At 45.1% G+C, this 26171-nt stretch overlaps 1 protein-coding gene across 1 annotated transcript in view; it reads left to right on the forward strand.

Moving 5' to 3' along the window:
- Positions 1 to 23264: 23264 nt before the first annotated feature.
- pdzrn4 (PDZ domain containing ring finger 4) overlaps positions 23265 to 26171 on the forward strand; it is a 32719-nt gene continuing 29812 nt past the window's right edge. The window contains exon 1 of the mRNA XM_035621378.2: positions 23265 to 23708. Coding sequence (XP_035477271.2) covers positions 23640 to 23708 — 69 coding nt within the window. The 5' untranslated portion in view covers positions 23265 to 23639. The remainder of the gene's footprint in view (positions 23709 to 26171) is intronic.

Below are 26171 nucleotides of genomic sequence, written 5' to 3' on the forward strand. Positions count from 1 at the left end.
GAGGCAGAGCACACTGGTCAAATGATTCATCAGCCGTCTTGTGTTCACTCTCCCTATAACCTTTAATTAACAAGTGAAACACCATATTCATTAAATCATTAGTCGTGTGTACTTCCTGTATGTGAAAATATAATTTTCTGGTGCAGACTAATAGTAAAAGTGTAGTTAGGTCACTATCGATGTAAAGTATGCACATAACTACAGAGTTTTAGATAGCATGGTATCAACAAGTGAACATCTACCTCAGTGAAATGAGAAAATCATTGCAATTTTTCTGGGGATCAAGATAGTGCAGTGGCCCTGTCCCCTGAAAATCATCCTTCACTAGATGAGCCATGTAGTGGAGGATGGATGTCAGGCTAAAAGAGGGATGTGATACCGGTGCTGTCAGGAACGAAAAGCCGGGAACAAGCTGGCAGGAAGAAGAAGAAAAAACAACAGAGAGTGAGAAATAGAGCAAGAGGGGGGAAAGAAGACGGACTTTGAAAAGTCTCCGACACGCAATGATGTGGCGTCACTCAGTGCCCGCGAGGCAAAACCCTCACCTCAATCCCTCCTCGCGCCCCTCGGAATAATGGCAGGATTTATCGGGCGTTCCCTGTTCATGGGGAGGATTTCTCCCCACGTGGGCGGGATGACATGAAAGTGTAGCATCCAAGTAAACGTTAAGAATAAGCGGCATACCCAGACAGATGCAATCCCGTTCAAAATTTCCCTCGTTATTCTGAATGATGTTTGTCGGAGAGTCATGATGAAAATGTCAACTCGAGTGGGAACAGATGCAGAACAAGAAGGGCTCTCTGCCTGTACTGTATGTCTGCATATGTTGCTTATACGTCCGTGTGTGTGTGTGTGTGTGTGTGTGTGTGTGTGTGTGTGTGTGTGTGTGTGTGTGTGTGTGTGTGTGTGTGTGTGTGTGTGGGGGGGGGTGTGTGTGTGTGTGTGTGTGTGTGTGTGTGTGTGTGTGTGTGTGTGTGTGTGTGTGTGTGTGTGTGTGTGTGTGTGTGTGTGTGTGTGTGTGTGTGTGTGTGTGTGTGTGTGTGTGTGTGTCGCATAGTAATTGTCTCAGTTGCAAAGACAATACTTTTGGGGGAATTTGAAATCCTTTTCCTTTCCTCAGACTTGTAACAGCATGGCAAGCCGATTGCGTCAGGCGCGGGCACAAACAGGCTCTGGGTGAGACTGAGAGACAGCCTGTTGTCAGCACGGCACTTTCGTAGAGACTCATTCGTCACGTTACAACGTTAAATGAGAGAGACAGATCCAGTCTGTTGTGCTGCATGTCCTCTGGTCTTCTGCTCATCTGTACACAGCAGCTGTTGTCCATCTTAACAAGAGATTTTTTTTTTTCCTTTGTCAGTCGTAAAATTTTATTTCCACAAAGAAAAAAAACCACAGACATCGCAGCAGTAAATGTCATCCCCTATGAATGATGACTTCTGCAGGCCAAAGAGAGACAAACATGTCACATAATGGTCCCACTTCTTTGTCTGTGCATGTGACATTAATAGCCAACAGTTGCAATGTCCTGCTTGGGATGATAACTGTAATGTGTGGCTTGTGTTGGACTGTATAGTTTGTCCTATGTTTTTGCAAAATCTGAGAAACATGGTATTGCCCCCAATAGGCAAAATATGCTTTGAAATACCTGGGACAGCCCTGCTCGATTTTGATATTATCAATATCAGTGAAATCAGATGTCGGCGAAGAATACAGAAATTGACAGAGGGCTCACCTATCTCACAATTTACAATAAAATTCACTCATAGTTAAATATGCCTTTCACAGGATATGAAGTTACCTCCACAATATACAAACAAAAAAAATCCAGCTGTTGCTCTAATTGGCAGAAAAGGTGATTAATGAATCTGAATACTAAAGACCCTCCATGTGCGAGAAATAAGCATTTTTTCTTATTTGCAGATGGCAGCAGGACACATGCATGTACAAATACAAGAGGCCAAAGTGCCTCAAAAGTGAACATGTTATCACCTTAATTGAGACAGATGCATTTTTAATAACCGGCCCTAGCGCAAAGCTAGAGAGGCATCAAATTATGCTAAGCAAGTGAATAATGCTAATGGCCTGGCTACGGCTCGGGGTTGCTGCTGAAAGACGAACTTTGCATTTTTATTAATGTCTTTTTCCCCCCTGGCGAAATCTGGTGAAATTTCCTGAAAAACCTCAAAAAGGGGGTCCATGTGCAAGTTACGGGACGCCAGTGTTAGTTCAGCATCACACCCGAATGCGTGAGCCTGAGAAATATGACATTTATTTCCCAGGCTCACATATTTGGGTGCAATGTAATCATTTCCCGCTCCTTGTGAAATCTGTCTTTTACGGATATTGTTTAGCTCGCGGCTTGTTCCCGTCACACAGGCGTCTCTCGCGGACTTGCTCATCGCTTCGTGATCCGTAATTATGTTCACAATCACCAAACGAAACATCTGTGTCCCCCCACAGTTCAGCCGTGTTTATCTCCAAGCGTCAGCCAATGACTCGCCCCCCCCGGAGGTGGCATTTTAACTCCGTTGTGACACCTGGAGAGAATCTGGCGGATATCAAAGCGGAAATGTTTTCAGAGTCGCCGCGGACCACGCAGTTGCCAGATACGCACACTAATGCAAAAACATAACTCTGCAAACACCGGTAGACAACATTTGTTTGCGCATATGTGGAAGCAGAAGCATGTGGATGAACATACACACCCGCACACAAATAGACTGATTTCCTTTGCGGCCATCTGTCAGTCGTCGAAGCCTCAGGGGGCCTACAGTAGGCTACAGACTATGCCACAGTTGGGTTGCTAAAATGAACAGCGCAGCAGACGTTTGGTTTGCTTTTTAGGAAGTCCCTCTACCGAGCACAAGCCCGTTTCATTTCACATGAAGATGCTTATTGCGCTGCTGTCATGCAATAAAACGTCACTTATTCAATGACACCCGTGCAAAACGGTCGGAGCGGCATCGGTGTGCTGTCCACGGTGGTCTCTGTGACGACGACTATGTCAGCGGAGGAGAGTGGAAGTCGAGACCATGCAGAAGGGAAGGAAGGTCAGCAGGGCTGTCTGCAATGACACGATGGGATTTCTACAATCAGAAATTGTGTTTCTTCTTTACCCGCCAATGCTGCTTATGTCAGCCCGCTAGTTGCGAACTTCATCAGACTGCTGTTTGGTGCTCGGCCAGTAGCGCGTAGAGAGTTTATTGGAGCTTTTTTCGTGAAGCTCCGATCAAAGATACGTAAGTTTATGTGCTGGAAAACCAAAACGAGGAGCTCAAAGACGTTAAAATGCTCCTGAGAGCTGAGGGGAACTGCAGAGATGGGCGTTGGTTCATCACTATGAGTGACCCCTTTCACATTTCACAGACATGAACTCACGAAAAAAACTTTGAGTTTGAATTTCACACGTGACGAATGGGCCAGGAGATTGTCGGGCAGATTGTCTAAAAGCAGGTAATTTCATCCATTGTTGACTAAAAGAAACGGGGGCAGCTTCACACCTTGTTAGCTATCTAAAACGATCTGACCATTGTGTCTGCAATACGCCCAAATGGTCCACCGCTCAAAAGAACTGCCAGGGGTCCTCTGTCAAAGGGGGAAGGGATGGAAAACGTGATGTGCTCAGTTGAAGACAATTTATGACAGGTTTGACTTGCATTCACCCAGTATGACATCAGCAGCACATCGCAGGACAATGGGTACCACGCCCTGTCAATTCCCCGAAGAAGAAGCGTTTCCACAACCGCGCATTAGTCATTGGCGGATGACACAGTGAAGCTTCTCTTGCCATTGTTCCCGAACATTACACAAATTAGCCCAGTCTCTCAGCTCACTCCCTGTTGATGTCACCGGAGCTCCTCTGCGGGAGTAGATTAATTGCTAATATCGTGTGTTTGAAGGAATCAGCCTTGAGTAAGCCCCTTCTTTGAGAAGCGATACACAGTTCTTCTTTTGGCATCGTTCTATACGGATAGAAGATCGCACAAAGCTCGAAGTCATCAAAGAGTTTTACTCTTTAAATCTGAAGTTTAGCTGTCGCCCTGATCCAGACAGAGGGGGTGCTTCGCGAGCAGGGATTCAATGTCTTACGCAAGGACAATTCACAAGGACACATTGTTATTTTGCTTTTTTATTCCCCCATGCACGTTGGAAAGATCGAGATATGAAGAGCTTTGGTTCTCGCGGCATCATTGGACAAAAAGTACTTTAAAGCTGTCGTGATACATGTTTTCATATTAAAAGACGATCAAATAACTGTGAAAAGGAAAGCTCACAGTGACAAACTCTGAATTGGCACCCAATTCCTGACAGCTCTAGTCAGTGTTCTATCACATCTCAGCTCATCGCCTTGGTTGTGTGACTTGAAGAAGTCGGCATGAAAGACACGGCCTCGAATGTCGGACAAAGAGAATGAGTTTTGGAGGGTGATCGGAAAAGACTAGATACATAAAACAAGAGATCACCTGATCTTTTGATTTAATAAATTGTCTTGTGCTACCTGTGCATTTCGAGAAGTGATTGTAGCTCTCTACCAAAACATCTTGTCTCGGAACAGATATCTTCCAGTACGCCACCAGGCAATCACAGATCGTTTCACAAAGTGCTTCAAACTTTTGAGTTTAGTCCATTTATCGGGTTCACATGATATTGTGTGATTTGTTTCACCTCTCCTGTCCACTGTATCCAGCGTGAGGAAAGTAAATCCTGAGAAGCGGAAATGTGCAAAACCCTGTGTCGACAAACCATTAACCCCTTTCGCGGGAAGGCGTTACCCATCGTCATCCTTTGCCAAGTTCGATTTCTGAACTTCTCCCTTTCCCCTAAAATGCTCGCAGCGCAGTCTGTGAACATTTTCCACCGAAAATAAAGAGAAACGGTAATCAAGTGCACCCTCTCAACAAAAGAATCACTCGAACGCACACAATACGAGACAAGCAACACAAATGAGGTTTAATAAGTGGGGCGTGCTTTGTTTTACATGCAAAGGTTAAAGGTAAGTGACAGCCACGCACAGAGGGCGCGACCCCCGGTGTGTGCCGGAACGCCAGGATGAGGTTAAAAGGTCAGAGGACAGAGGCTTAGGGGTAATAGGTTGGGGACAGTGACACATTACTGTAGCCTTAAATGCAAACAGCTCTTCAATAGCCGATGGAACCAAAGAGAAGCGGGGGGGGGCGGGACGACGACGACTAATGTTGTCATAAGAGATAAAGGTCAGAAATGCAACCAACAAAAGGAAAGCGATTCTCCTGGTTTCGCTCTCTGACACTACTTTTTCTATCTACCATTCACTTGACATGCACCAAGTTTGTCGGCGTCAGTATGATTCAAATTTTGTCAATCAGTTTACTAAATTGACTGTCCCGAAAGAGAGACACAATACACGAGACAAATATGTGGCAATTGTGAATTCATTCAAATCATTCACTCAGGAGAACACCTCCAGCTGCACCAGGGCGGCGTTGAGCACACCTCACTCCAATTGTCTAATCACTCCCCTCGTTCAAAAGAGCCCGCGGAGGAAGCTGCCGAGGGGAAGAGACAAAGACGAGCGATGTGACCGGAAAGTGCCGGGTAAGTGTCACGCTGCGTTTCAGTTGGTTGATGTTTTGCGTTCGTTTCTTGGCAAAAAAAGAGTCACCGGCGGGCGGCTGTTGATCTGGTGACGCTGCACACCAGATTTTTTTTTTACATTAAGCTTCTTTAGATTCAGATCTTAGCACTTCCTTTAGTCATGGTTACACCTTGACTCAAAAGACGCCACTGTTGCTATATAAAAAAAGCATTTCCAACAAAGTATGATGATTATTCAATGACCTTTTTCACCTTTCGAATGACCACAATCACAGCTGCGTCGGAGGTGTTACCAACAATGAGGACTAATTATGGCTGTTAGCAGTTGCTAGGAAAAAAGGAAAGGGGGAGAGACCTGGTTATTGATCCATCTTTCATCAAAAGGGTGGAAGCTTTCATTTGGTTAATAAACAGTTATTATTTACACCCAAACACCAACACACACTTCACAGACTGCTTTGACTTTCTGTTTGTGGATAGCTGAGCAGTGCCCCCCCATCCCCCCAAATAAAAATTGCAGTTCAGCGCTTGTCACTGAAAATGGCACAAAGCTGACGGATCGGAACAAAGCTGTTGCGTCTGGAGATTTTTGAAACTGTCCTTAATTGGAGATAACATCTGGAGCAACCAGCCTGGAAAAAAGATTGTGTGACATCTTTTAAAAAGCTTTACATGCAAGACAGAATTTGGACAGATTAGTGTTTGGGCACAGAAATGTGTCAGTCCAACCTTTTTATTCTATAATGAGTGAAACGGGAAAACTTTGCCTCCACATAGCATATTTGCATGTGCAATGACAGAATAAAAAACGGTGACCTGAAGACCCCGAGACTCAGGGAAGCACTGGGCCCTGGCGTGCGCAGCCAGACTGACAGGCCTGCGCACGAGAAAACCAGTTCCTCAGACAACAAGACTCGCAATTATCTCCACCGGAGGCCAATCAGACACACTGCGCTGAGGCAAGGGGACTGCAATCAATCTCCAATGCTTATAATGAGAAACATATTTTGTTCTCTCTCTCTGCCAGTGAAAAGATAATCAGCAGATGAACAGACGGGTCAACAGGTCCTCTCTGTGAGGATGTGGCGATGCAAATAATACACATCTCCATCAGCCGCCACCGCTCCGTTGGGCGAATCCTCCAGCAAGGTAACCTTCAAACCTGCGGGCACTTAACACAGCTGCGTGTGTGTATTTTTTTTTATTTATCCTTTATTTTACCATATCCGCTCTTGATTAAGCCCGTTTTTTTGAATTGGTGAATTAAAACTGTGCACAACCGTTCACTCTCAACACTTCTGTGCAAGACGAACATCTTCAATGGGCCTGCTGTGCATTCTAATGTGATGTGGTGGTGGTGGTGGTGGGGGGGTTAAGGGTACTAAGTGCTGTCAAAAAGTGTTGAAAGCAGTAATACATTTTCATCCAATTACTGAGATTAATAAATGCGCAGAATTTTCAGCCAAATCGTCACATTTTGGCGCAAACAGCATCGTTTTTTAAGATGTACCTGAGGAAGAAAAAGGAAAAATGTAGAAAAATTATTCAAGAGAATACATTAAGGCCACGTGATGTTGAAAATCACTGTTTTGGTTCGCTCATTATTCATGTCAGTGCCGTTTGAAGTACATATGTGCAGTGTACTGAGCTACATAATTTAATACTTCATTATTATACTAAGGGCATGTACAGTAGAAGCTATATTCACTACAATCAGGCATGTTTAATTGGCCCTTAACTAGATATTACTATTTAAAATGGGCTTTCTAGTATAATCTCACAATAATTCACATCCAGATACTGTTGAAAGAGTTCAATATTTTGGGAAACAAGGCTCATTCGCCTTGTTGCTGAGAGTGATGTACAGTAAGAAGATGGCTACCACTCTAGGTTAGTTTAGCTAACTTTTTACACTTTTTAGTTTTTCTAAAAAATGTCAAATTAGATTGTTTTATTCCTTTGTACCATATCAAGATCACTGGCTTCTCTTCTAACACTCAGCAAGGAAGACTTTCCAAGATAAGCATTACCTGCAGAGTCATACAGAAATAAGAATAGTATCAATGTTCTCATTTAACTCTCTACAAGAAACTATTTCAAAGAATATGTATTTAGTCACTGATTCTTCATCTGTAATGTCAATTGCAGCTCCTCAGTGGTGTTTGAGTAGTTTATCTTCTGCTGAAACAGTGAAACATGTAACCAGCCCGCTGTATCCCACGGTGTTATATAATTGATGTAAGCATCTCATGATTGCATACAAATTACCTTTGTATTATTTAATATTTGTATTAATTACTTACAGTTGTAAGGTCATCTCATTCCCGTGGAGTGTCTCACCATGCGTGTGCGTGTGTGTATATATACATTTGTATATCTGTGTGGCTGTTGTACTGTGGGAAGTTAATGGAGGTTGTTTTATTTTGTCATTGTTTGTGAGATGGAGGTGAAACCAATTTTAGATAATTGGAGTCAGTAACTGAAATTTATGTTGCCACTTAGATTCCCTTCTCCAAATTGTATTTGTCCAATTAGAGGAATAGATGGGTGCTCAAAGTTTGAGAGTAAAAAAACATTGAATCCCATAAAGTGGAGCAGAAAAACACGTTAAATAATACAACAAATCCATTCATTACGCTCCTCTGCTTTTAATTAGGGGCAAAATTCAATATCTCATTTCTCATTCCCTGCTGTGTGGCCTTTGAAGCCCATATGATTTTTTAAATTTTATTATGGTGAGTTTAAAGTTTTTCCTTACATAATCTCGCTGTTTATGAAAATCAAATAGCTTACCAAACAAGTAATGGGTGGAAACATTTCCTTTTAAGTTAACTATTAGTAAGAATATTCTTTTAAATAACATTCCCAAGTTTTGGAATTGCGTCACACACTCCAAACTGTACGTTCTGTGGCATATGAAATGTATAATTTGTGAATACCTTTCGACGGTTACAGCTGTGGACACATATGCACAACAAATGGACGGGGGCTTCGAGGTGACCTCATTTGACCTCTTGTGAATCTCAGTTTATGACCCGTGACGCTGCTGAAAGGATGCAAAGGCTTCTGACCAGAGACATAAATCCATATTAGCAAATGTAATGTGGATAATTAGACCAGCACCATTTCTCATTATTGAATTCTGACCGATGTTTAAGGCCCCACGAAAAACCTATTTTCTCAATCAGCTTCGCACTATGAGCGAACAGGTTCTTTTGGGGTTTTTTCGGTTGAGAGATTTACGTTTTTGTTCACTCATACATGTGGAGTTCAGCTACATTTGAATCAGTCATATTATACACTCTACTTGTCTTGTAAAACGCAATGATGGCAGAAACCGACCAAGAGACCCTCACAACCACCTGCTCCGGGCCCCAGCAACCACATTCGTCGACAGACAAGACTTGTACAAATAGCCCGTGTAAGATCAGAAACATTTTTCTTTCCCCCCCACGTCCTTAAACCTGGCCCACCGAGTTTTGCCAAATATTCCCCCGGCGAGATGGCAAAGGGACAACATGCGCACCACCCAAAGAACTCGTTGACGACTCGCGTTGTTGCGCCGCAACGCCGACAGGGAGCGAGTGTCATGTCGCCTTGTTTTTTATTTTCCTCACGGTCGGGAGCAGGATAATTGTCATGCATTGGAAGCAGGGGAGCATGACGGGCGCAGATAGACAGGGAGACGCACCATATATATACTCCAGTAGATACTGACAGAGCCACCGCCATTTGTCTCACTCAGAGCGGGGCGAGCCAACCCTGTCCTTTGATCAATGGTATTTTCATCGCTCTCACCCTTTGTCCCCCCCCCCTCACTTTTTAGGCCGGTCACTGTCCATCTTTCTTTCTTAATGGCTCTCTACCTTTTTTCCCTCTTTATACACCACGTCTCCCTTTTCATATCTGCCTCCGCTCTCTTTTTCTGATAGACACGGCAGCATTCGTACAAGCAATCATGTGAACCGTAGTGGTCAGAAAGTTTCTAAAGAACATTGTGTAGCCCTTTCCAAAGCAGGGTTTTATACGGCCATGCCATTTTCTATTAAACTAACCCTTTGTTAACCATTGTCATCTGTTTGTTGGTTGGTTGGCTTGTCAGCAGGATTACACACAATTTTGGAAGAAGGATGGGACATGGACCTCGAGAGAGCCCATTTAAATTTTTTGTGGAGATCCGTACAAGGGGGCAAATCTAGGATTTATTTTTAAATCAGATATACAAGCTCATCATTTTTTGGGATAGGACTCTTAGATGGTACTGCTTGACAGAACACAGGTTGTGAGATTTGCACCGTGTGTCAAGCAATTTTTTCCCACGCGTGACACTTTTCATATACTGTATGGAAAGTAATTTGAGCCATTGTTAATGTTAAAATATTGACTGTAGCAGCTTCATGTTCAATTAGTCATTATCAACCACATGAGCTTTCTTCCTGGCTCTCTCTCACGCTGTTGCTTAGTATGATATGACTGCTACAAAATTTGTGGTGTATCTCAAATGCTATACTGTATGAATATCCTTGTCACAGTAGGGGAATGAAATTACATGATATTAAGTCAATTTTATTTGTACCCATCCTTTCTCTCTTTGTTAATATGTTGGCTGGATGGAAAGGGCTGACTAATACGCAGAGAGCCATGGAAAATGAGAGGTAGTGATGAAAAAGCAATGGCGGGGGAAGCAGAAGAACTTGACCATAGACGTTGGCTGTTAAATGCTTCTCATATTCTGCCATCACAGCGAGCCATGCCTATGTTTGGCACAATTGGATGCCGGGACCTTTAATGGGGCTCTCTTCGTATTTTTACCCCTCAGGCTCTAAAAGCAACTAAGTGGTCTTGTAGTTGCCACTGCTGCACTTGAAGACACTCATGGATGCTGTGAGCCCAAAATAAAATGATCAAAAAATTGGCCTCTCAGGCCAAGTAACCACACAAATAACACAGACGCTCACTGACGCGGTTGGAATGGAACAGGTACGAAGTTTGAAATCTAGGTGCTTCAAACTTTCAAAATCTAATTTTGAATCGCCTACATCACATTGGTCCCACAGTTTGCAATATGTGAGATTATTTGTTGTGAAACCACATGTAAAAGGCACTAGTCTTAAAAATCAATCAAACCTAAATTGAACCCTGCAGTAATAGGTGGCGATATCTGGAGATGATTCAGAGCTACAGGAGTTCAAATAATAATAATTTACATGCTAACGCAGTGTGCTCGAGATGCACTGTGAAAATGCGACGCATTGTCGCGATGTGTTAGCAGCGTGCTTACAGGTTTTGTGTAAACTGTATAGAAGACATGATGGGGGGGGGGGGGAGAAACTGCACTGCATTGCACCACTGTTGGTAGGGTTGTATGAAATAGAAAATCACAGCTGTAAAACCAAGAGTGATTGTTCACGAGAGGCTTGAGTCCGCAGAGAGCAGTGGAATCAGACCTGTGACCGGGAGCTATTTGCCATTCCAGTAGCTTTACCCAAGACCCCATTACTGGGAGCACAACCTCGGGGCTAAACTCCAAACTTTTTTGTGGCGTTTTTGAGGTAACGCAGTGCTTTTTTTTCATTCTAAAAAGTTTCACCCGGTGACATTCTTTTTCTTAGTACTTAGTTGAAGAAGAACAACACCAACAACAAAAAAGCTGGAATGAAAGGTTTGGCAGCTTTTGAACTCTGACACTCTGCTGACCCGCTGCCTTTGTGGATCCGCCGAAGAAGCTTCCCTCTCACGAGAATAAGCCTCTTAACCATTTTTGATCTTTGTGACTGAAGAGGACCCCCACCGGGACACAGGGTGACCCCAACATGCCCTTATGCTTCGCTCCGATGAATTGACCACTTAAGGTCGACAAAGAAGAAAGTTCTCCCCCCGCCGCGGCCAAAGAGGGTCCGATTTAATCCAATCAAAGTCCGAAAAAACATTTAAAGGACACGTGACACACGGGCGCACCAAAATAGTTGGGCAGCTGGAGAGATGGCTGGATGGAAGGGCGGACTAATATAGAGGGGAAAATGAGAGGGAGTGATGTAGTTGCCTGTTAAAGGGGCAGTGAGCCAATTTTGAGAAAGCTTGTCTCTCTCTTTGTTGTCGTGATTGTACTGCTCTGGCGGGGTACCGAACCCCCGAGACCTCGGTATGGGATACATATGCACTAACCACTCGGCAAAAACCACGGAGTTGCAGTTCCGCCCGCCGGCATGTCTCTTAAGGTGTTGACGAGTGATGTGTTGTGATTGTTTTGGATTTAACAAGAGCCAGGGCTCGGATTTTGTTCCGACGCACACACGGAACCGTCAGCTAGCGGACCATGAGGAAGCATTCGCTGATTTCTACAAACCGCGTATTGCTTTAGAATCTCTTACTGCCACTTGTAGAGTGCCATTACAGACGTCCTCCACGTTTGGCACAGAAGAATGCTGGGTCCTTTAATGGGGCTCTTCGTATTTTTACCCCTCATGCTCTAAGAGCTTTGAGTAGCTGCCACTGCGGCACTTGAAGACACTCACGGATGCTGTGGGGCCAAAATGAAATTATCAAAAAATCCAAACATGGCCTCTTAAGCCGACAAAAAACAGCCCGCCGTGTTGTCCACCGAAATTTTAGCGGGCGGTTGCCGATCAAATATGCGATTATGTGTTCTAATGGTGGTTCAAATTTAAAATAGAAAGGTATATTCCTAAACCAGTGGGAATTTAGTCAGATGACACCAACAGCATACATGATTTTTACAGTGCACATGGAAACCCAGTCAACACATTAGAATAGATCGGTGGCAGTGGGTCACATGCATACATACATACACAACCACCTGGTGACTGAAAGACGAAAAACAAGGTTTTCGTTGTTGCATGACGTCTACCTGCTGGTTAATTTTTATCCCTTCAACCCTGACTTTCGCTCAAGTACAACCGAACAGAAAACTCATTTGGTTTTTGTCTGCACATCGATACGCGACACACTCTCCAAACACACTTGACATTGCCCCTCTGTCATGTTTGTTGTAGGAGGAGATCTCCCAGGTCTCGGGTCTAATCAAACTAAAATGATTTGGCTTTTCTGCAGAGGAAACAGTAGCGGTATACATCCAAACGTGTGTTGATCCATCTGTGCGCTCCGCCGTAGATTGACACCTACACTCTTTACACACACACACACACACACAGAGAGAGACAGGTACATACATCATTATAGCATGGCACCGCTATATGAGGCTATTTCGTTGACAGATCTCCGCTTAGTGCTCCTCTGTCATCGGGCCCTGTCATTTTGCATGGTTTCTATGACAACCACAGCATGATGTCGAGTCAGGAGAAAGAGGAGGAGAAAAAAAAGAGGTCTTGTCAGCCACCTGCTATTTTTAAATGAGACTGATTTGGCCAAAACATAAGGAACACACTGTGCATGCCGGTGGACTGCGTTAATTCATGATTCCAATCCAATCTGACAGGCTAATGTGTCTTTAACAAGCAGTTAAAGTGCTGTAAAATGGTTCTGACAGCTTTATGACGTTACCATTGGTACAAATAAAAAACCCTACACTCTGACCTTCTGTGCTTTTCCCTCCCGTACAGGGTGGCTGTAAAAAAAAACAAAAGGCTTGATATTGGATCATAAACAACTGACAAGGCAGCTGCTGGATTAGGAAAACAAGAGATTTTACAAGGTAACAGAGAGCTGTAAACATCCAGTGTGTTCTTGTGGCTCTATCCTTGTGCGAGCCGGAGCTCGATATAATTCAGACAGGAACACTGGCTTTTTGAAGACAAATTCAAACTGTTACACCGCAAATGAAACTCATTCCAATCTGACAGTGATGCTGACCTTTGACGGGACGAATGAGTGACTTGATTTAAAGATGGATGGCGAAATTCCTCCCACTGTACAAAATTGAAGGCAGAATATCCTGAACACAGGCGCCGCAGGGGCTCGAGCCACGGTATCAAAGTCCCGCCAATACTGACCGATCGTGAGTCACCTGTCAATCATGACGTTTCACTGCTCTTAATTATATAAGCATCCAGCGACTAAGTAGCACAAGCCTGGTTGGTTAGAGAGCGAGCTGGAACCTTGCCAGCTACGATTTTTATGAAATAACTAGTTTAAGGTTCAAGTTCTACATGAGGATGAGATTCACTGTGGATGAGGATTTTGGGATCATTAAACAAATACAGAAGATCCTCGTTGAACTAATAATTCCCGGACCCTGGTGCTCATGAAAGCGGCTCCTCCATAATTCTCATTAGCATGAGCATCATTGTTGCAACGACTGAGGCCATCTTATCCTTACACCCCCTTCATCATGGCACTTATATTATATATACTATATACTATATTATATTTCTGTTGTACATTGTATGAAATGTCATCACATCTGACGCTAATTGTCAAAGAACTTCTTTCGTTGCTGTTTTATGCCGGTAGTTTTGAACTACCAGCGTACTCTTATGTTTTTCTGCCACACACATAAATAGTGTATACTGCAGAATGAAATGAAAACCATTCAGTTGGACTGGGATGGGTCATCTTCTCGTTGTAAAGTCCCCCCCCCCCCCCCCCCCCCCCCCCTGTCCCCGTCGTACAGCCATCGAGGGGACAGTAAATGTTTTTATCGGTCACTTTGGGCGGAGGTTGGGACCAGCAGGGCGCTAAAGGCATGCCCAGTCAATCAAGCAATCAATCACATTTATTCATGCGTAGATCATTTTGCACGGCAACGGGGAACATTTTCAGACCCAGAAGCCCCGCGGCTCTCCGACAGATGCAACCAAATAAAAAATATACTTTTGCTCAGATTTGTTCATCTGGTGATTTTATTGCAGTCGTGGCGCAAGCAAAGGCAACAGCAATGCCATTTGTACATCTTCATCCGACTATAACATTCACGCTCACTAATTTTATGGTCAGATTTGTTTTTGATCAATTTAGGAAAAGATATTTTCATCGAAGAACAGAACATGAAGTATACACAGAATTAATATTTCTAAATTAGGCTAAATAATTGAATGAAAACTTGACGGTGTAAATTTAAATCTGACATTCAAATGCTCCTCAATTGCAAGATTCTGATGACCTTGGGACCTAGGTCAGCAACTGCAGGAATGTCAACCAAACCTACACACAGGTTAAATACCTCTGTGATTAAAGAACCAACAATTAAATGACTTTTTGAAATACACATGTATGTCTGCGTAATAGAAATTCCCTGCTGACCTGCTATAGATTTGCCCCAATATAGATCAGCTCCTTGGGATTTGACAAATTACTGTATGTTCTAGAATCTGCACTTTATTGAGCATATTGACTGTAAAGGCCAACCGGCTGCCAGTTAGCCAGCCACACCCTCAGCCACAGAGGGGCCCCAAGTCAATAACGTGTGCTTGTTCGCTACATGGGCTCAGGCCCCTGTTGTTATGGATGCAATGTGGCGCACACAAAGCATTCGGATGTAAACTCAATGTGGGCTCCTACTGTCACGTAGAGGAATTAGATGTCAATAAAACTAGTCTATGAGAGAGGACATGACAGATTGTGCTCCTCCTCTGGTCCATGGTTAGAATTTCTCCAGCAACCAAGAAACGATTAGTTTCAGGGAGCAGCTCAAACGCCTGTGCCGCTTTACTCCTCAATATGTTGTGCTGTTTCTTTCCAGATGGAGCCATTGTTCCTCCAGCCCTTCTGCTCCGACCGCACATCAGGTCGGTACACTGACGTAAGACGGACCGTCATATACAGACATAAGGCAGCTCAGGGATACAATGGGAACTTCCTTATCTTCCTGACAGGCAGTTGCTAGTCCTGCAGTCGGGATTAGACGGGGAGAGGGGAACCAACAGCTGGAAGCAGGAAGTGAGCGGGCACGCGACGTCGCGGGCTCCACTGTGGGCTCAGCGGCGCATGACTAATCTTGTGTCCGCTGACCGAGCTCGATCCGTCCCCTACACTGTTTTATCACCGTGCGCGGGGGGGCCAGATTAAGGCCACATCAATTCCCAGTGGGGAAGCCCCTTTAAACCCAGCTGGTGCAGTGATAAAAATCGAAAGGACTTGTGCTCCACCAAGGAAGGATGTGGATGTAGTTCAAATACTTACTTACTTTCAAAATCTAGTACTTCCCCATCATATAGAGCATCATTCTTGTAATCTAGTTTCAGGCCAAATTGGACAAGTTCTTTTTTAGGAAATCACCGATTACCATCACCTGTAGTCAACCTCACTAAAGAGAGAGGTTAAGTGTTTACTTCCCTCAGAGAAAAGTGCATTTGTTCAACGTAAAGACAACAAAAGGGGCTCATGCATTCACGTCACAGGGTACATGTAGAAATCTAGCGGTTGCTTTTGTCCCGACATCTCTATGTCTGGCTGAATACCACTTCAATTCAGTTGCATATTTGCTGTATGAATGAATGCCAGCACCTTCATACTTGAGAGAATAAAATAGACTTAAAAAAAACAAATCAAATAATCTCAACACAGTATCAAAACCAATAGGGGTATTAACGAATATATATATATATAATATGAAGGCGAGGGATAATGCTTGTGCCTGTTGCTGACTTTGATGTTTGTGTGTGTGTGTGTGTGTGTGTGTGTGTGTGTGTGTGTGTGTGTGTGTGTGTGTGTGTGTGTGTGTGTGTGTGTGTGTGTGTGTGTGTGTGTGTGTGTGTGTGTGTGTGTAATCCTGTTAAGCACCTGGACAATGGAGCAAACAGCTGGCTCGGCCTTCCTGCTCTCTGCCGCGTGGCATGGAGGAGATGATGATGATGTGCAGCGCATTCAGATAGGGAACTTTAAATAGAAAAAAACAAACCTTGGTATCTATTGATCAGTGTATGAATGAATGCCAGCACCTTCATACTTGAGAGAAATATCATGTCATGTGTGAATAAAATAGACTTAAAAAAAACAAATCAAATAATCTCAACACAGTGTCAAAACCAATAGGGGTATTAACAAATATATATATATATATATATGGACAATGGAGCAAACAGCTGGCTTGGCCTTCCTGCTCTCTGCCGCGTGGCATGGAGGAGATGATGATGATGTGCAGCACATTCAGATAGGGAACTTTAAATAGAATAAAACAAACCTTGGTATCTATTGATCAGTTTTTCTATTTCATTCATCCACTGCGTCTGTCACTCCATCTCTCTATTCGTCTGTGTGTCTGTCTTATCTCTCCCTGCCTGCCTTTGGTCTCCGGTGTGGTGCTCCTCCCAGCCCCAGTGCTCCATCCATCCTCATGGTTCAATACTGGCACAGATGTTGTGGAAAGTTTAAGAGGCCCGCTTGTGCCATTAGTCCAGCAGCAGGGCCCGGGAGCAGCAGGGGAAGACTTCTCTAATCAGTTTTGTTGGAGCTGTGCTATTGGGTTAACACAACAGGGTCAGACCCAGAGCCCAGCGGCACTGTGTGTGTGTGTGTGTGTGTGTGTGTGTGTGTGTGTGTGTGTGCGCGCGCGTGCGTGCGTGCGTGCGTGCGTGCGTGTGTGTGTGTGTGTGCGCGCGCTCATAGGCCGTATCTTTGTATGTTTACACCCTGAGGCTATAGCACAGAGAATATTGTCTCTCTCTAGCTCTGTCACTTTTATACACACACACACACACACACACACACACACACTGGTAAGGGTGAAACCTGAGACCCAGCTGTGTGGCAGATAAGCTCCTATTGGTTTAGTGATAAAGTAACTGCATGTAATCACAACTCACATATATGTACTCATATTTTTTTGTTGGTTATAATGATATCGCTAGGAGTGAATGAAAAGGCTCCAAGACCGACACTGTGTCTACAGCAAAGTCGGTGGGATTCGTGGGGACCTTGAACTTCTTTGTAAATTGTCCTTGGAATCTATTCAAAAGTTGGTTGATCAACCGACCAACAGGCTGCCATTGGCATCTCTGGAGTCATGCGGCCAGTGTGGCCACTGTAAAAGCCCCCGACAGTACAACTTGTCTTTGTCAAACTTCAATCAAGCGCAAGATGGGTTTTTTTGTGAGAGCAACTGCTTCTTCTTTCAGAAGTGGAACAAAGCTCCTCCACGCACCGTATGCAGATTGTGAGTCAGTGTTGTCTTGTGTATTATTTAAAGCCGCTCCTTAGTCAAAGTGAAGCTGCTGAGGGTAATCTACACCTATGTCCCAGTGCCTGAGGACAACTCCATCCTTAACGGCTACTTGACCCTGCGTGGCCAACGTGGCGTGAGGTCAGCTGGTCAGACGCCAGGTTGGCTGCTGGCTTATCGAGTAAAGCGGCCGTCACGGTCTCATATTCCCCCCCTGGTCATGCTGCTCCGTGGTGGTTAAGGTGCTCTCTTTATTGAATAGTGGACTTAACCAAGGGGAAGGTAACGCAGCCCCTGGGCGTCTGGTCACAGCGGCTCACACAAAGGATGCTGAAACGTTGCCATTTGCGTTTTCTAAATAGCCTCGTTCAATGGAGCAGTAAAAGGGAAAGTGTTAGCGACTGATTCAACAGCGATTTGACTTGTTTTAACGGCTGGATCGGTTCATCTGGTGCCAAGCTCCAAATACCTCCATTATCCCGCACGCTGTCAGTTTGTGTACATGTGTGAATATGTGTGCATGCGTCGGGCCTCGCTCTGCCTGGCTGCTCAAATGGGGAAAGAACCGAGATTGGACATTAAAACACACTGTCTCTCCAACAACTCATTAGAATGATTTTTGCCCAATTGGCAGTCTGCAAACTATGAACAAAAGGTCCCTCTGTGATTAGTTGAATGGATCCCAGTTCAGTTGTTTCGTCTTTCCCTTCTGTGGCCTGACTGCCTTTTGTTCCTCACATAGCTCAAAAATTGATAATGAAATGATTGGAATCACTCTGGTCCTTTTTTTATTTTTTAATTTTTTAACAGAGTCAGTTATTTTTGCTTGAACAATCAGGATTGGGAGACAATGGGCGCAGGAGAGATAGTCATTATGAGGGTTGGATTCCAATGTTGGCCTCGTGCAAAGTAATTAGACAGTAATGAATAGTTACAATGTAATTACTAAAGCCCCAAAACAGGAAAAAGGATGCCGCTTTTCAATCACGCCGGCTACCACCATTTCCCCCTCGGCCTTTAGCTTCACGCTGTAAGCAGCTCTCTATTCCTGTTTTCACCCCAGACAAATGGTTCACGGTGGTAAATAATGTATGAACATGGCTATCGAGAGCCGCGTGTGGGGTCGCCCTCAGGATCTTCTCACGCCGTCCGGTTCGAGGCGCCCAGCTGTAAACGTCAGACGTGCCGCCGCTGTTCGGCATTGATCTTCGCACACATGATGCCGTGACACCCAAAAGTCACATCGTGATTCCGCCCCTAAGAACCCTTAAAATTTTTTTCATTGTGGACTTTCATTGATTTCCCGTCCTTGTGTCTCTGTTTTAGTTCAATTGCCTTCAGCTATCCCCCGTGTTTGTTTTATGTTGGGTTTTGGCGTTTCCTGTTTTATTTTGACGTGCACTTCCTGTCCCCCCCCTGTCTCTGTCATTGTACTTCTTGTGTTTCCCGCCTCTGTGATTTTCTGCCCCGCCCTGATCACCTGGAGCAATTATCTCCGCTCCTCTTGTGTGGATAAAGTCTCTGTGCGTCCTCTTTTTTCTTTGTGGTATCACCGGTTCACTTCCGTCTGTTATCCTGCCGTTCACTTCATGCACTCTGCCTTGTGATTCAGTTCAGTTGTTCCTCATGTTTTTTTTATTGTTCCATTTGGATTACCTAAATTGGATTTAGTTGTTTTTTTTGTACCTTTTATCAAATTCACCTTTCCTGCCTTTGCCAATCACAACCTCATTAGGATGTTTCAAAAATTGGTGAAAGTCATTTCATGTGAGCGACTGAAACCAACAGGCTGGACAAGATAATGCTGTGTGTCCTGGTCAGCATCTGACGACTGAAAAATAGAATCTCTCAGCACGTTTTCTTTGACGTGAAAACAAAATGTGCCGCAAGCGTCACGGCCTTGTTTACAACTTCTCTTGAACAAAACGAATCCAAACGGTCAGACTCCTCAATGACATTGCGTGAAGGACACTCTCACATCATCATAAAACCCAGATTTACGAGTCCCGGAGGGGTTCTCAGTCCGCCTGTGCTAACGTTAAAGGCGAGACACTCTCGCCGTGCTCAGGATGTGTCATCACTGGTAGTAATTCAACGAGGCTTTGTGGGAGAAAGCGAGTGGAAAGTTTGCACCGGTTACTCATTTGACAGCGGTTTGTTAGTATTCTGTAGGGCAGGGCTTTGAGCACGGACCAAATGCAACGTAATTATTGTTCCTGATAAAGATCAGCTCACGACTCAATGGGGCACCGCTCTGCCCGTCGTCAGGGAAAATGTGCCTTTTGCACATATCGGTATAGGATTCATGTGGCTGCAATTACACATACCTGGAAACTCTTCAACTATTCAAGACGTTTCTTTGTAAAAGTTTACACTCAGCTTTTTTCTGTTGATTCAATGCGGGAATGGTTCAGGCCTCGCCTCACCTCAACGCGTTTTTTTTTAATTTTCTGAGAGAAAAGTGTGAGGTGGCCCATTTTCTTTCACACACTGCCATAGGGGACATTATGCTAATATGGCGTTTCAGGCTTCCTTTGAAGTGCAACCCCCCCCCCTGCAGCAAGCTATTTTTGGTTAACCTTTCACTGACTGGCAAATCACATAGGCCGACTTCACCATGAAATATATGAAATGACCAGTACAGCTGTTTGAACCTCCCTCAGTCCTCCACATCCCGAAGTAAACTAACTCGTCTATAAGACTTTATTGAACATGCAACCGTTCAGCTACAGCACAGCTCCCCTCTGCAATACACTTCGTATTCCCAGTCCAGCTCTCAGACATCAGAGATGAAGGGGCACGTTTTTGTTTGTGCAAATCGGCAATATTCCCTGTATAATTTCTCATCTCTGGGTTTTCAAATCCCACCTCTCTTAAAGTTATACGACGCTCTTCAGCTTTATATGCCAAAACATGAGCTTAGATATCCGTCCAGTGCCACCTCGCGCCGGGGCAATGATACGGGAGAAGAATTGTAAAGATGATGTAAAGTGGGCGATATCAACAATGAAAAGGATGGCGATAGGCCATAAACGGACGCCATGATGATGTCACCTCCTGTGGACTCACCATTCATCTTCGATTTACTTTCCTCTCAATGAAAAGCGGAGGAACAAGACGGAAAATTGAAGCTTTCAATAATGTACAGTGGGTTTGTGTGTGTGACTGTGTTTAAGTGTGCACCGGAGACACATTTAGCCCTGTTTTTGTGTCCATCAGCAAAGCCAAGCTTATGTATGGACACAGCGATCCCATGCCGAGACTGCAAACGTGAGCACTGGGAAACAACGAGAGACACAGAAAGAGGAGGAGAAAAAAAAACAAGAAAATACTTCTGGACCCTAAAGTTCATTAGGTGGTGATGTCACCCCCGAGAAGGCATCTTTTAGAGGTCGGCGCGGACAGCGGTGACCTCATCAGAGTGGGACCAAAGTGCCTTGGACGGAGAGGGTTAAGTGTTATCTGGGGGGCTGTATCTGGTTCTGCTCTGACGCCCTTGACTGATCCACTATGGTCCTTGTACCTGCATGACTGGTGATAAGGGGGATGACGCATCTGTGCCCTCTGCCTCACAGTCTTAGCAGTGTGACGGCTATTCGTCATGCAGACGCGGTGTGGCGGCCTTCTGACGGGGCGTTTTTTCAGTTTGCCCATTTCAGATTTCCTGCTATTTGCCGGCGTACTGTTAAAAAATGTGGTGCTCTGCAATATCAATCGTACTTGTCTTTTGTAGAGAAAGAATCGCCCAAACATAGCAATAAACAACGACAACATACACTACAGTACATTGTTGAGTGACTGCCACACCGTCCACTGTGACCCCAAAGGCTGTCCTTGCAAACTGTAGCCGGAGATTCCCCCAGGAGAATATAATAACCTGTTGTAATGTTCCCTATGGTGGCTTTATTTTTCTGACAAAAACCATCGAATGCTACAACAACAATGTGCATGTCAAGGACAACAAAGCACAGGTTACTTTATGGAAATGTGTCTTCTGGAGACTACATTTGTACTCATTTGTTCTGTCGGTTACATTTTAAGTAAAGACAAATGTAATTTGCGGCATTGATTATAACCGCTGGCAATGTGTTTCCCGCAGAAGGAAGTGCCACTGTGTACCACGCACAGGTTGGTCAGGTGGATGACGGGCATGTGCAGGAGTTCTGTTGTGGTTTAGGAAGGATTGACGTCTTGGCGAGCATAAACCAAATATAAACATCCAGCGGAAATTGGCGGAAATCCGAATGGAGACTTGTTAGCCTAGTTTCATGGCTTCCATTTTCCATGTGAAATGCGAAACTTATCAGCAGAATGAATGCTTCCGAAGTGCTTAATGTTATTAAGGGACATATTTATATTTTAAAACACTGAGCTCTGCACTATGACTGAAAAGATGGAAAAACTTCTTTTGCCTCAGCGTCAGCGGGCTTGACGGAGCCGTGACGCGCCCCCAGTCAGTGGCACACAAACTGCTCTCCTGTCAAGCTTGTTTTTCAAATGTCACTCAAACGCTGCCACGGAACCTCCCTCCTTGAAACCATGGCTGCTTCCGCAAAGACATATTTATTTTTAAGTGAGCTGCAGTAACTCTTTCAGTTTTCGCGCAAAAGGTGAAAGCTGAGATTTAAACATTTTGTATTTCATGTTTTCGAGTCATTGTGATGACTCTTTAAAAACGCCAAATCGAGACCACGGTCAGTTATGTTGACGTATTTGCCGTTGCAAATTAGCATAATCTCCAGTGTGACCCCGGATGGAATAACGTCACATGCTTTTTTCAATTAATCTCAGCAGCATCTCCGGGTCTCCCATCCGCTGCTCTCCTCCTTTCCCATCGCCCTCTCTTTCCTTCGCTCGCCCTCCGTCCCGTCCCTCTCCCCCATCGTGAGGGGCCAGTTGGAGCTGGAAGCTAATTTGAAGCCAATCAATAGGCGTCTGTGTTTCTTCCTGTGTGTCAGCCCGGTCCGGTGCCCTTGTGTGACCACCGGCAGAGGGAGGGAAGCATCTGTCTGGTGGCTATCACTCTCCGACTGTAAATCCATTGCAGCCACTAAACACCACTCCTCCGACCATTGTGCGGAGGGCAAGAGGCTATCAGACTGAATCCAAATGAGATTGATTTCCACGCCAAATCCACTTGTCAAATGTGGGCACTGACAAATAGCCCTTTCAGTAACTTGATTTACTGTGCGGATGGCATTTTGACTCCAGTTTGAGTTTTTTTCGTATGGATTTTTTCTCCCCCTCCTTTGCATTCAAATCTAGAGATTTGGGACAGACAAAAAAAACAGAAGCACTCTTGAGCATTTAAATACAATGCAGCCACTAGCGTAATCTTTATCACACACACACACACACACACACACACACAGCATGTCCTTCACTGTGCCTGCACGCAACAACACTCCGATAGTGTATCTGCTCAAGATAGGACCGGTCCCCTCCCTCTCCTCCTCCCAGCCCCTTCCCCTGAACAGCCAATGAGGACACTGTCTATTCCTGAGCCTGAGTGGGAGCAGGCGTGTGTAGACAGCCTGCCACAGGAGGAGGTGTGTCTTCACGAGCCAAAAGTGTGTGTGTGCAGGAGTGTGTCCTCACACTGGGAGAGGAGGTGGTGGAGAGAGAAGATACGGGGACAGAGTTTCTGGAGGCATGCAAGTGAGAATCAGGGGAAAGAGAAGCCAGGTGCTTTTACTTATCTTACCACTGATACACTCCCCACTAACACACACACACACACACACACACACACACCTCACACTGAAGGAACTACACCCACAACCTCTACTCATGCAGTGAACTGAAAGGCACATGTGCATGCTGTGCCCAGAGCGACAGAGGGCATCTCTGAGGATACACCGAAGAGAAAGAGGTGTGAGGGAGCCGAGGAAGAGGAGCCCCAGGGGGATCTCACAGACGCACCACGGACAGCAAAGATACTCACGCACTCCATCGGGCACTCCGCACTGTTTCCCTGACAACTAGGATGGGCTGCAATTTGTGCACCTTGCAGAAACGGGAGGAACACTACAAACTGCTGTATGAGATTGCACAGGTAAGTGAGACTGGAAAGTACAGTAGAAGCAGAGGTCTGGTACGGTTGACGGGGAGAGCCGTCGCCGTGGTGAACTTAATGACAAGCAGCGAGGCAGAGATGATGATGAAGTGGATGTCCCCACAATGGGAAAGGAAGGTAAGACTGAGCAGAGTCAGGAGAGTACATGCATGGAAGAGTGAAAGAAAGCAGATGGGTTAAGAAGGGAACCAGGAGATGAATGTACAAAAATGAGTTAGTCCGTGTGTGTGTGAGTGTGTGCGTGTGCGTGTGCGTGTGTGTGTGTATTCCTTCCCCATCAAAGTGAGTGGAGCTAGTTATTTCTCCTCAGCAGCAGGAGATGTGAGAACAAGTTCAGCTGTTCTTCCCGCGCTTGGCTCCAGGGGAATTAAACACATCTCCTCCGCCTGCGACTGTCTCGAAAGCAAAACCGTTCAAAGAACAACCAGCAAATGTGTACTGCAGCCCCCCCCCCTCTCTGTTGTGGACTTGTTTTTCTTCCTCTTGACCTGATATGACAGTTTCATATTGCTGCGGTCTTCAAAAAAAATAATACCAATGTTGATGCTGTTATTGAAAGTATAGTCTTCCACTCGTGGGGGCGAATCAGTTCATTGACCTTTGGCCTTTGTAACTCTGCACAGTTCTAAGATGCATGTGCAGGAATGAGTGTTATTTAGACTTTATGGACATGCCTTCGATAGACAACAGCCATATTACCTCCACTAACAATCATATTGTCATTACGAGCAGTAAACCCACTGTGAATGTGTAACCTGTCATCTTGTACTGGCCTTGGCCGGAATGTGTTGATTAGATAGGAAAGCAAGTGTGAATCTGTTGCAAAGAAAAACACACACCTCTCCGAAACACCACTCTTTGAGCAAACGGAAGAAAAACGACGCGCTTGTTCTCTGCGGCATTTTAACAGCTTTCAAAGTGTTGATGTCGACTTCTAATTCGAGTCGGGAGAGGGATGTGGGAACGCGCGGCAATGCAAAGTGCAGCGGCGAGACGGCCATGTGTGGAGCTGATTGTAGAGAAACACGTGCTCCGGGGGTTTTTTTCTCTCTGCTGTCGAGCACGGCACGGAGCGGAAAGCGCCGGGGCGAGCAGCGAGCGAGGACTCATTCATCATTTAGTATCTTACGCGGTTACAGGCAGCAGCGGAAACTGGATACGGCATAATGAGCCTGAGCGGGACCGCTGGATACTCCCCTTGTAGTTTTTCCTGTAATGTAAGAAATGCTATCATTCAAAAAATCCGAAATATATACCTTTCGAACCCCGATGGGGACCCGGCGTCCGCGTCCAACCGGCTGAAAGACCACGGTGTGACTTTTTATGTCGTCGGGTAGACAACAAGGCTGCTGTCAGTTGTTCGAGTTGATGATGATGATAATAATAATAATAATAATAATAATAATAATAATAATGATAAAACTGGTGACACCGACTCGCTTGTTTTCTTGTCGGGCTCTCTGAAATGTGATAAAAATACGCCACTCCAACCCTCCATCACTGCTAGACGCTGCATTTTTTTTTAATGAATGTTATCCACAGTGCAAGCTCGTTCCGCTCTCAGACTTCATGCCCCCACGCTCTGATAATACGGTGGATGTCTATGTTGTCCGCCCGCGTGCGGTGCGGGAAAATTAGCCGTGTCAATTAAAGGAAACCCCAGGAGAGGTGATTGTGTGGCTGCTTCTGTGTGTGTCGGCCGGAACTGAATATCCTGGCAAGGACATGAGAAAACAACATGTATACAGTAGCTGCAGTGCTGGCAATTTTTGTATTTGGCATGACGTGATCTTCATTTGGTGTTTGCATGGAGATTGGATGGAACTTAAAAAAAAGAAGAGAGAGACAGAGAGAGACCCTTATGGTTTCTTCATATTTCCCAGCATCACACTGTGGGTGTCCTGGCACCGTGGGCAGACATCCAGGAGTACTGCATGTGAGCGAGCACACCCGCTCACTGTTAAACGGTCTGCGGTGTGTATGTGACAGTCTGCAGACACCTACAGTTCTCATTACCAGTGAGAGGAAGGTATCTGCACCAGGCAGTAAGTGTGTCACTGTGACTTTGTCCCGAAACCGGAGGCTGAGGGGATTCGGCAAATCCCAAAAGAGACTCCTCGAAAATCCCCCCCCCCCCCCCCTTTCATCCTTCCAGACTCATTTCTTCTCCTTCCCTTTTTCGTACTTTCTCTCCGTCCTCTGCCACCTTCATTAGTCCCGCTCTCCCTCCGCCTTTCTCCGTCTCAGCAATCTGTTTCTGCCCCTCTCTCATTTCACTTCTCACACACAGACACACACAACGCTACAGCATTGAAGTGTGTTTTTGTTCTTCTGTACGTCCGACGGTGCTACACAATGGGATACCACCTGCTCATTATACCAGCAGAAAGGCCAAAGGATGCCGATACCAGCACCACGGCTAAAGCAGCAGCTGCATAATGC

Source organism: Scophthalmus maximus, chromosome 12, assembly GCF_022379125.1.
Source record: "Scophthalmus maximus strain ysfricsl-2021 chromosome 12, ASM2237912v1, whole genome shotgun sequence".
Classification (NCBI taxonomy): domain Eukaryota; kingdom Metazoa; phylum Chordata; class Actinopteri; order Pleuronectiformes; family Scophthalmidae; genus Scophthalmus; species Scophthalmus maximus.